We start from the raw sequence: 12,394 nt of genomic DNA, 5'->3' as shown, positions 1-12,394 counted from the left end.
TGCCAGAAAGTGCGTAGGATGTGTGCGTGAAACAGACGTCTCTGCCAGAAAGTGCGTAGGATGTGTGCGTGAAACAGACGTCTCTGCCAGAAAGTGCTCAGGATGTGCGCGTGAAACGGACGTCTCTGCCAGAAAGTGCTCAGGATGTGCGCGTGAAACGGACGTCTCTGCCATAAAGTATAAAAACAATGTATGAAATGATACTCGCCTCATGGCTCGTGCTGGGCTAGTTTCAGATAACAGCCCGCTTCCTTAGGCCAGGTCCCCTCTGGCTACTGCAGCGCCCGCAGGGACAAGAGCCGTCCCACAATGGGGCCGGGCCCGCTGCGCTGCGCTGACAGTTTCTCCTGCTCTCAAGAGTATTGAGATCAAGACTCGCGACGGAGCGCTCGGCCACGCCCCCGGCGGTTCAGCCAATGAGGACGAACCTGCCGGGTGATGTCACGGCCGCGCCCCCGTCACATCCCCCCTGTAGCTCGCTGTAGACCGGGGGACTCGGCTGCATGCGCCGCCAGCCTGGCAGACGCGCGTGCAGCGCAGGCTGCGGGGCCGTAGCCTTAGGCCCCGGTTTCTCCACAGCAACGTGCGCCCGCGAGATTGGCGGCGCGTGCAGCCGATTCCCCGGTCTGCAGCTCACTGCAGGAAGAGAGACCGGGGGGGGCGTGGCGGGGGAGTGACGGGGCGCAGCCATGACGTCACCTGGCAGGTTCGCCCTCATTGGCTGAACCGCCGGGGGCGTGGCGTATCGCTCGACGCGAGTCCTGCTCTCAATTCTATTGAGAGCAGGAGCAACTCTCGCCCCAGCGCTGCGACCTCCCCTCGCAGCGGGCCCGGCGCCATTGAGGGGAGGGCTCTCGTCCGTTCAGCGTCCGTCACAGCGGACGCTGTAGTAGGCAGCGGGGTCAAGGCCTTATATTCCTGATGCTTTGCTACAATACTATTGCTAAACAAATAAAGTATGATAATGCACTGAGATATTGCTCATGCAAATAGGGACTTAATAAAAATAAATAGAAAATGGCCTGAGCGTGTAGTCTATATGACATTTTGGGTATAACCCTTGTGAATAAAACAAATGAACGATGTGCCAAGATTGATCCATTATCAAAATATAAACAAAAAGCACCCAAATAAATACCTATTCCCTATAAGATGTACTCAAAGTAATTGCGAGACAATAACAGGCAGATAAACACACAGGGATTTTATCTGCAACTTTGCATCATTTTCAAGAGTAAGTAACTTTGATTAAAGTATATCCCAAATAATGAAAGGTGCTGTATTACCTACAAAAATAAATCATGCAAGGACAATGAATAAGAACGCATTAACACACTAGATACATATCAAGTCTATTTAAATAGATGTAGTCACAAAGTACTATGCTGATATAATAAGAGTCACCATTATTCTTTACAAAATAAGGAATAGCTTTCACAACCAATAAGGATTTGGTCTGCCGCAGAAGTGTGGAAGGGGGAGTAATAATAATAATAATAAAATAATCTACTACACATTTTAATATAGACAACAGTGAAACGAGTCAGGGCTGTCAGAGACAAAACCAGAGCAATAGCGCCACCAACAGGTCAGGTTTTTAGGATAACCCTGCTTCAGCACAATCAGTTCCAGCACAGTTGGCTCAATCAGTGGCTCAGTCTTTTACTGAGCCACTGATTGAGCCAACTGTGCTGAAGCAGGGATATCCTGAAAACCTGACCTGTTGGTGGCCCTTGAGGACTGGGGTTTGCCCACCCCTGATGATAAAGAATACCTTTATTGGCTAGAATATTTCCTGCATATATTCCTTCATGGTATTGCAGCTCCTGTATATTGTGTATCATAGCACACACGTCTGTGACGTCAGGATACTAGAAACAGACGTGTTAAAGGACTTTCTGTCCCTTTGCTTCCTGATAAGCACGATACTCCCCAGCGCCTGCCTTAGCTTCCCAGGAGATGTGAAATGCATTAGACCATGATGGAAATATCTCATGGTAATGCAAATGATAACCACTAGAACAAAACATTACAAACACACTCAGGGTTGGGAAATGTGACGGGAGAACACACATTTTCACACGACCTTCAATCTTTCCAAGAAAAGAAATTCTGACATAGAACGGGGCCCACTGCCTGCTCTTACACTGGAGTTTGTGAATGTGCTTGCAATGGTGTGTTATTTTGTAGCTTAGTAATAGTGCGTCACGCATTCCCAACATAAAGTCACAAAATGGTGTGCGGAACGGGCGCCTCGCTGCCTCTGATATCTTCAAAATAATAAATCGGAGCAAATTAAACCTTTTCAGGATATAAACAGTTCATTTTGTTTCCTGGGGGGGGGGGGTGGGTGGGAATTTATTGCGCCTTGTGCAGTGATGGAATTAAAAACGCGGCTTTGGAGCGCACTGGGTGGGGCGAATTCATGATTCGGTGATTTAAATATTATTTTTCTAGCATACGGTGTATTTATTTTGTATGCTTTGGTACAATAATTACAAAATAAAGACGAATTCCCATTCTGTTATCCAGGTCACTACCGGATTACCATTAGGAAACACTCATGTGCCACCATATGAATGCAGACGTGTTTGTCTCGCACTTGGATTGGAGCAACATGTTTGGCAGCGACTCTGAAAAGCATCAAAATGATTCCTGTGGAGGCGTCTAATAAATGAACAACAAAACTGGTACATACCAAATAATAAGATAAACAAGTGCTGGTCAAACCAACACGTGTTTCATTTGGTTTTAACCTCATTATCATGCACTGGACTAGAGAGGCAGACGCGTTTTCCAAAGCTCCCTGCACTGCCAATTTGTCTGCAGCAGGGGCGGCCAACTCCAGTCCTCAAGGGCCACCAACAGGTCAGGTTTTAAGGATATCCCTGCTTCAGCACAGGTGGTTCCATCAGCGTCTCAGTCAAAAACTGAGCCACCTGTGCTGAAGCAGGGATATCCTGAAAAGGGCCACCAACAGGCCAGGTTGAGTACTGGAGTTGGCCACTCCTGGTCTAAGAACTCATCCCATTTGGTGCATTAAATGGAATCGCAACCTACAACTAATCTAAACAGAACCAGGTCCCACATGGATCCTAGCGCTTTCAGCTACAAGATCGTTATCACAATTCTAAATAAACATGAACTCGGATTACTAAAGTATATAGCAGGGGTCACTCAATAATGAAATATTGCAATGCTAAGCAGCTTTCTGTTGCAAAGCAGAGTCGGATGTGTGTTGTGCTACGATTGTGCTTTGATTTTTTTTTTTTTTTTTTTAAGCAAATCCATTTTCTGCCCCCAAGAATGCGCTAATCCTTCCTGACAGATGAGCAGTCTAATTTTACCCAGCAGGCACTAATTTAATTAAGTGTAGTTTAACCTACAGGGTCCATCTTAACCAGCGTCCGTGTGATCTTTATTTGCTGTTAGTATTACCAGTATATAAGATTATCAGTTATTACTTAGTGATGCGGCCATGAAGGATCATGCAATAAATGTTATACCCGCACTGTGGGTGGAACGGATTGCACTGAATAACTCCAGTGTGGAACCCCATGAATGATGGGAATACGGTTTATCTAGTTAATATAATGAAAGGGAATCTGTACTGATGCTGTCCAGCCTCCTTATATAATGCCGTACTTCATATTGTAAATGACCATGAACCTTTACACGGTAGCTTGTTGCTCTCGGTTTACACTGGGGCTTATTTTATGTCCTCAGTGGGACACAAATAAGGTTATTTAGCAAAGTCTCCTGGTGTCAAAAGTAGGGCAAAAAGGAGAGCCAGATTTATGAAAGACAGGCATCCCGCTGATCAGAATGAGATGGTTCCCCTTGATAAATCTGGAGCAGTCCTATTGCTCCAGTTCTGCAGCTGGGAGACTGATATATACATCCCAAATTTGGGGTAATTCCTTGGAGCGATAAAGAAGTTTGACATCTTTTATCGCCCAGGTTGTTTCTTACCCTATTTTTTTAGCCTCCTGGATTCATCCTCTGAGCAGAAGGTCCTGATACCTATAGTATGGTCCATGATACAGGGGAGCACTAAAATCTGTTATGAAATCATGCAGGAGGACGATATAATGGTTTTGCTGCAGCAAACATCCCGCACTGAATGGTTAATAGATCGCAGTAGTAAGCGACTCCAGGCTGTAATAGTTAGCAACATACCCATGTGACTAAAAAGGTCATGTCTGTCCTGGGTTTGCAATGCATAACAACACAGTGACTACGAGTGTCATTTCAAGAATAATCAGCAGATGCAAAGTGAGAAGCCAGCGCGCACCATTAGTCATGCAAAACCAGGGAATAAGTCTTTGACCAGTCCTGCTATTCCCTGAAAGCTGCTTGGTATTACTCCCGCAGCTTATTTTGTCATAACATTTTGTGGTGAAGCCCATTCCTTTCTGCTTCCGAATGTAGCGCGGACATTTATGAATGCATTAGCACAAAGACGGGTTGCAAAAACTTGGGCAAAATGATTAATTGTTTTATGATGAAAGATTGCAAGGCAGCTGCTTAAGAAACAGAAACACACAAGAAAGAGAAGAAAAATCTGCAGCAGGAATCACCAGAGGTGAAACGGCGGTGCTCTGTGTATGAGATTACCATGGCAACTAGCAACGGGAAGATTAATGTTTCATAGTCATTCTCCTGCGCAGTACAGGTTCATAAATCTAACTTGCATAGAGAGCACAATATCTCTGCTGTTCGACTGTACCCACAGATCATTTCCTTCTGGTTCTAATTATGGCAGAGGAGAAGAAAACAATGAGGTCATTATTAGTGCACAATGAAGTAAAATAATTGGAAGCACACCTGCCATCTGACCTTCTGTTTATCTAACAGGGTGCAGGAGCTGTTAGGGTAGACTCGGAACAGATAATAGAACACAATAATGGCATCATAAAACATTACATGGACACCTCCTAAGGATGTTAATGAATGCGCAATAAAAATGCAATATCCAGTTTAGTGGATTGTGTTTATTGTATTCTGCAGTTTTACTGGTTTTCCTGATTAGACATGTTTCTACTAATTTTATGGCACTGCTCAAGTCACTTTCTCCAGTGTTTGTTTACAGATACGGTAATTGTTTGCATGGGATTGTATGCTGCAGCAGGGTAGAAGTTTGCAGTGGGTAGGCAATGCTGCACAAGGAATGGGAGCCGGAGCGGGAAGCACATACTGCAGCCACATTCGGTATCCCATCCATTGGAGTGGCTAAAATCCAGATCCCGACGGAAGAGCAGAGCCCCCCACCCCAGCGGGGAATCTGCTGCAATCTGTCATTTGTTCTTTTAAACTTATTTCTAATGATGCTGTTTTTAAGAAGCCTTTTGATGCCAGTGATCCATTCCTCTCTTTTTATGAGAAGACACTCCAGGAATATACATATGTTTGTATTATTTTCCACTGGAAATACCTTTACTGTCCATGCATTGTGTAATATATATTTATATATAAAACATTTTTTTTTATTAAATAAATTAAATTCTTAATATTTTTAATGCCACTCTGATACTCCTGGCAGACCGGCTGTAAGGAGGGGAGCTTGTGCTATAATGCTTTTCGGTGGACAGCTGTTTCAGTGCCCAGATGCCACAAATACCAGGTACAAGATACCAGTGTATTATATGTTGGAAGACAGGCCACGTACACTTCATTTTATACTTACTGAATGTAGAACTCCACATTCAAAGATTTGGTGCAAAGTTTCCCATCCCTTTTAGGACCAGCTGCTTATGTTGTACTGCAATGTTTACAGAGAACCATATCTTACAACGCAGGTAAAAAAACAAAAGCCTCTCGTGGATATCTACAGTATATTCCTAATTTGCCAAAGGGTTAATCTGTAAAAGTAATTAGCATGCCTGGGATCAGTGACTCGTATATGGTTATTTATAGACTTCTCAACTTGTGTCTGTAGCTATAGACTCCAGACATAAACAAATGCCGATACCATTCTGCTATTTTGACTAGCATTCATAAAAAGGCATGTCAGTTTGTTTCATTCATGTTAGAATACATAGGATGTCTCAGGAACAGAAGCCCATCCCTGATGATTTTACAATATATGTTTCGATGACAAGAACAATGGCAAGACACAGAGTGAAAGTCCATTGAGCAGACTATCCCTCCGTGTGAACCCACCTGCTGTACGCACTTGTTTTTCTTATAACATTTATCAGCTGCATTATTACAATGTCGCCGTCTTTCTCCATGTTTTTATTAGGATACTCCCATTACACCGAACGAGTATTTTTCAGTCTTGGTCTCATGCTGTCGCTTACCTGAAGGCTTCAAGGACGGTTTGCTCAGGTAAGTGTGGGGCCACACGTTTAAATGCACGCTTAAAATCTTCCACGGTTAGAAATCCACGACCTGCCCGGAAAACACCACGACAGAAAAACCTTGCATTAGGATGAAATCACTGATTTTTGGGATCAGAAAAAATAAAATAAAAATTATATATATTATATATATATATATATATATATATATATATATATATATATATATATATATATATGCAAATACAACTGTATGCTCATCTGCATGTCTTAGGCAGGTCTGCAACCCCCGCCTTTCCCCATTATCACCCAGCATACAGCACTTCCACTGCAGCAAGGGATTCTGGGAAATGACATGCAAATGAGCACACAGTGTCACTTTTTGCCTCAAAAACCATTTTTAACATGGTTCCCTATAGGCTTAAGCTTGCTGCATGGTCACAGCATTGAGCACAGCCAGGGTTAAGAGAGATATATATATATATCATCTTTTTTTCTTTTTAAAGTATTTCCCTTTGTTTTTTTATTATTTAGTTACTATAGGGCAGTCATTTTGAATAATATAAGAATTTTACAAGACCCATTGAAAATAAAAGCATATTTATTTTTCACATTGCACATTTTTTTACCTGCTATGTAGGATGGACCTTAGAGTAAAGACAGGAATGATCCACTGGTGTAGTTCGGCTGAAAGCCAAGCTCACATGGACAACCTATATACCGGCTGTCACGTGGACCACCAATATACCGGCTGTCACGTGGACCACCTATACACCGGCTGTCACGTGGACCACCTATATAACGGCTGCCACGTGGACCACCTATATACCGGCTGCCACGTGGAACAAATATATACCGGCTGTCATGTGGACAGCCTATATACCGGCTGCCACATGGACCACCTATATACCCGCTGCCACGTGGAAAACCTATATACCGACTGCCACGTGGAAAACCTATATACCGACTGCCACGTGGAAAACCTATATACCGACTGCCACGTGGACCACCTACATACTGGCTGTCACGTGGACCACCTACATACTGGCTGCCACGTGGACCACCTATATACCATATGTCACATGGACCACCTATATACCGGCTGTCACATGGACCTCCTATATATCGGCTGTCACATGGGAGAGGTTACGTACTATTTGTGACAGACAGAATATGATATAGTTACAATATGTTTTGGAGATACCGTCTCAGCGGATTGTGAAACGGAAATGTTGCTGTTTGTTGAACGGTTTTCAGAATATGAAAGAGGAAACACTCACAGTGAGCATCAAACACGGAGAAGATCTGTCTCTGGTCCCCAAAGCTTAACTGAGCCGCTTTCTTTGTACTCATCATTTTCAAAAACCCGTCAAGTGACACACCTGCGAAAAAAGAAAATACATCACATATGAACTGCGAGACAGCACTTCAAGGATTATATGGTACGAGCAAAATGTCCAGTACCTTATAAGCTAGAAAACATCAGAAATCCTGGGACTGACGGCCTAAGGGTGAACACACACTAGACACAGATGTGTGTGTTTCTACACATGTTCATTATTCTAGAAAAGGATCATTGAGAGAAGCCAACTGCAATATTACCTCAATCTGCTCATCTTATAAAGAGTAACTGGAGCAGAGGTAGCCAACTCCAGTCCTCAAGGGCCACCAACAGGCCGGGTTTTCAGGATATCCCAGCACAGGTGGCTCAATCAGTGGCTCAGTCAAAGACTGAGCCACCAGGGCTGAAGCTGCAGGGGTGGCCAACTCCAGTCCTCAAGGGCCACCAACAGGACAGGTGTCAGGGATATCCCTGTTTCCACACAGGTGGCTCAGTCAAAAACTGCATCACCTGTGCTGATGTAGGGATATCCTGAAAACAAGACCTGTTGGTAGCTCTTGACGACTGGCATTGGCCACCCCTGCCGTAGAGGAGGGGTGCGCAAACTGGGGGGCGCAAGTTTCCAGGGGGTGGGGTCGGGGGGTTGCAGAGGCCCTGCGCTCTTCCCTAAGGCATTTAAATTCAATGCCAGGGGATCGCGTGAGGCCTCTACAACTTCACTTACCTTGTCTTCGGTGACACGTTGCACCCTGCGCATCATTTGACGCCGAAGACAAGGTAAGGCGGGGGCGTAAGCAGGCAGGGGGGCACAGGGGGAAAGGTTTGCGCACCCCTGCCCTAGAGTATACCTGTATATACAGTCACATTATTTCGACATTTAGAACTGGGGAAGAACAAACACCTGACATAAAACTTGCAAGCAGATTAGGGTAAACCTGGTTAAACTTGGAGTGTACCAAACGCCAAGATGTTCCTGATAAACAATTGGATATGAAACACCCAGCGGGGCATTCATTTAATCTCCTGCGTTTCAACAACAAATCACAAATGTGGAAATTAAATTCATTAGGACATAAGAGTCTCTCTGTACCAACACAAAAATATCAATCTCTGCGCCCCTCCTGTACATAACAATCAGATATACTTGATTTTCTAGTTATTTTTTACGTTTGAGACAATGTTTAACCGTTCCTGGGAGCTACTTATCAGTGAGGAAAATCCTCTGACAGTAGGGATGTCCAGTGTGCCTCTCTTTAGGGGTTATAATTACTCGGCTAGTATTGTGATGTCCTCACCTGAAGCTTCTCCGGCCGTGCCACTGACCGTTTGCAGAATTAACGCTAAACTACAATAACATCTGCAACCCCCTGGGAGACTGGGTCCTTTCATTTCCCTATGGCTCATGAGATAAGCACAAGACATACTTGGGAGTTAATATGGGGTATATTCTGGGATGTGGTTTCGAACACCAGGAACGTATTTTTTTTATTTTTATTTTCAAAAGAGTTTTGTGAGCACAGGTTGATTATCAGCGACACAAGGTAATGATATGTGCGTAACCATGTGTAGTCCACATAACTCTGTGCCAAGGACACACTTGAAAATGACAGGCAGCTCTCAATGCATTAAAACATTTTATTATTATTATAATAATAATAATAATAATAATAATAATAAATGTGTCCAAGAGATGCCAAGAGAGCACAATCCTTTAAAGCTGCAGTTCAGTCTTTTTTTTTTTTTTTAATTAATTTTTTTACATTAATAGTTTCATGTGGGCAATCTCTAATTACCTAAAGAACTGCACAGCTGCCGGTCAATTCGTTCTCCGTCTATTGATCGGCAAAGTTTGGCGACATCTTTAAATATGGGGAATGTAAATCGTTGCTATAGGAACAAGCATGCTTGTTAAAATAGAATACAAGAAAATTGGTCTTTCAAAGTTGTTGTTTTTAAAACAGAAAATGCTAAAAGTATTTTTTGTTACTACAGAACTGATTTATTAAAAAAAAACCACACATGCAGGATATTGCATGAACTGCAGCTTTAAAGCAATGGGGCATTGCTCATTAGACTGTATTTTCTTATAGTTTACACTAATAAAGTTGCCAGAAAAGACACAGGTAGACAAATGAAAATAGATCTCCTTCTAAAGAGAAAAAAAGTAGATATTTAAGGTTTGTGGCTAGTAAGAGTAACGGTACTATTTAGAGTAACGGTACTATTTAGAGTAACGGTACTATTTAGAGTAACGGTACTATTTACATCACGGACAACCAGTAATCACTGGGAACATTTTTAAATTACCTGCAGTGTTGGGCTGTGCTGATATCATGGATTCCACTTCAACCTAAAAAATAAAAAATGATATATATATATATATATTTGCACCAGCTCTCTGCATAATTACTATAACAATGTACAGGCATACCCCGGTTTAAGGACACTCACTTTAAGTAATAGAGTAAAGGATGAATGAAAGGCGGTCACTGCAAACAGGAATCAGCCATCGAGTAGAAAAATAAAAATAAGCTTTAATGAAACATGTTGCTGTACATCACAGAATAGTCCTCTGACGCATTTCGTTCCGTTGTGGAACTTTATCAAAGAGTCTTTGATAAAGTTCCACAACGGAACGAAATGCGTCAGAGGACTATTCTGTGATGTACAGCAACATGTTTCATTAAAGCTTATTTTTATTTTTCTACTCGATGGCTGATTCCTGTTTGCAGTGACCGCCTTTCATTCATCCTTTACTCTATTGCTACTATCACGGCTGGAGCACGCAGGCAATTTCCCCTGCATTGAAGAACGGAGACCGCTTCCTTATACATTGGTTTGCGGCTGCCCGGTGGAGCCACAAGAGGACGCTGGCGCACAAGAAACACTTCGGAGCCGTCCCGGAAGGAGTTACCTGTATCCGGTAGTGACGTCACACGGCAGCGCACGAGCGCACGGACAGCACCGTCACGGATCCGGGACCGGCGGGCCAAGGGAGCGGACAGTGAAGACACCGGGTGGGGTATGGCAGCAGGCTCTGGTGATCCGTGAGTACAGGAGGGTGGTAGCCTAGGTTACTCCTCGTCCTGCCTCTATCTACTCCCTGCACATAGCCTCCCACCCTGGTTTGAAGTCTGTTTATGTCCCTTCCGGTTTATCCTATCCAGTTTTATCCAATTATACCCTATCTGCAGGGGGATTGCCATTTCAAGTTCTAGCTATATTTTACAAAGGTTGTTCAGTTTCAAATCCACCTATAGTCCTGTGCACTTTGTGGAGCATCGGACGCTACGAGGTTTACTCCTCATACTATATACACTCACTTTAAGTACACTCGCGAGTAAGTACATATCGCTCAATAGGCAAACGGCAGCTCGCGCATGCGCCCGTCAGCACGTCCTGAACAGCAATACCGGCTCCCTACCTGTACCGAAGCTGTGCGCAAGCGGGGAGACTATAGAGATTGTTTCAAATGAGTTATTTACATCATTTATGCACGTATACGACGATTGCAGTACAGTACATGCATCGATAAGTGGGAAAAGGGTAGTGCTTCACTTTAAGTACATTTTCGCTTTACATACATGCTCCGGTCCCATTGCGTACGTTAATGCGGGGTATGCCTGTAATATATTTTAATACAATCAGCAAGTAGTTCAACTCCTCATTAAAGTCTATAGAAAGATACATAATATTGATATAAACCTAACTTCTACTATATTCATTTGAAAATAAATGGTTAAAGTTATTTGGTTTCCCTTTCTGTGCCTACATAGTAAAGAGAAAATACAGACTTAAAGAATAAAGATACAGTATTTATAGGTCCGGCCTAATCACATCAACGGGATGTAGAGTGTTCTCTGGCACTGGAAAGGGTCTTATGGAATAGCTCCATGTAGTAAGTTTGTGCCTAAAGTCCTTAATATTAGTTTGGGATGTTTGAATAATAAGGATTGACTTTAACCTGCCAGTGTATGAAGCTCTGTATAGTAGGGAATAATGTTTGGTACTTCAGCCACGGAGCAATAAAGTGATTTTTCCGATGTCGCTAGAAGAAGCAAACTGTCAAAATCGGTTTATTTATTTCTAAGCCACTTCATCCAAAAACAGGGTTACTAAATTTACCGATCCTCTTTAGCCTTACAGGTCTCCCTGCTTCCGATCTATATACACCAATAAATTATAGAAACTCAATACTGACATCTTGTGGTTAAAGTCAACAAATAATTTATGTTTCACTGAATTGTTTCTTTTCTACTGCGTACTGAAAATGGTAAAATATATAAGATTTTGATCCCATTTAAGGTGAAACGTGTTATGGTTACAGAATGTAATATATTGCAGCCTTGTTTTAAATCATTTAAAAAAACCTGTTCTTGTTACATAAAATACAACAATAAAAAACATGGAAACAAATTACCTTAGAAGGTTTATAACCAAAGAGCATAACTACAGCCACTTTCATATCTTCTCTGCTGAGATAACCCTTGCTGCCTTCATCGCATGATTCAAATACCTACACATTGAAAGTGAGAGAGATTACTTTTCATACTTATTAAATGGCTCTAGCAGTGGTGTGCCCCATTCATAGAACATACATCCACAGATTCCCAAGAGCTAAGAATCAAAGTGATTTTAACATGTGATGACAACACACGTGAATTAATTGTCCCACTTCACAGACCAGCCACTTCTGCATATTTTATAAATGGCAATTATGCTTCCCATACGTAGCCAAATAAATGACATT

General features: G+C 42.7%; 1 protein-coding gene across 5 annotated transcripts in view; it reads right to left on the bottom strand.

The window, feature by feature from the left end:
• Positions 1–12,394, bottom strand: part of EFCAB11 (EF-hand calcium binding domain 11) — a 44,227-nt gene that overhangs the window by 21,452 nt on the left and 10,381 nt on the right. For 2 of the 5 annotated variants that reach the window (XM_075614572.1, XM_075614570.1), the window contains 4 exons: positions 12,065–12,160; positions 9,952–9,994; positions 7,583–7,684; positions 6,303–6,393 (listed from right to left, as the gene is read on the bottom strand). In XM_075614572.1, the coding sequence (XP_075470687.1) occupies positions 6,303–6,393; positions 7,583–7,684; positions 9,952–9,994; positions 12,065–12,160 (332 nt within the window). Of the gene's footprint in view, positions 1–4,507; positions 4,753–5,686; positions 5,762–6,302; positions 6,394–7,582; positions 7,685–9,951; positions 9,995–12,064; positions 12,161–12,394 lie in introns of those variants that run through there. The other 3 variants (XR_012803892.1, XR_012803891.1, XM_075614571.1) reach the window with 3 other exon arrangements.

Source organism: Ascaphus truei, chromosome 9 (assembly GCF_040206685.1).
Source record: "Ascaphus truei isolate aAscTru1 chromosome 9, aAscTru1.hap1, whole genome shotgun sequence".
NCBI lineage: Eukaryota > Metazoa > Chordata > Amphibia > Anura > Ascaphidae > Ascaphus > Ascaphus truei.
The sequence above is the reverse complement of the archived record's forward strand: the minus strand, read 5'-3'. Positions and strand labels throughout refer to the sequence as shown.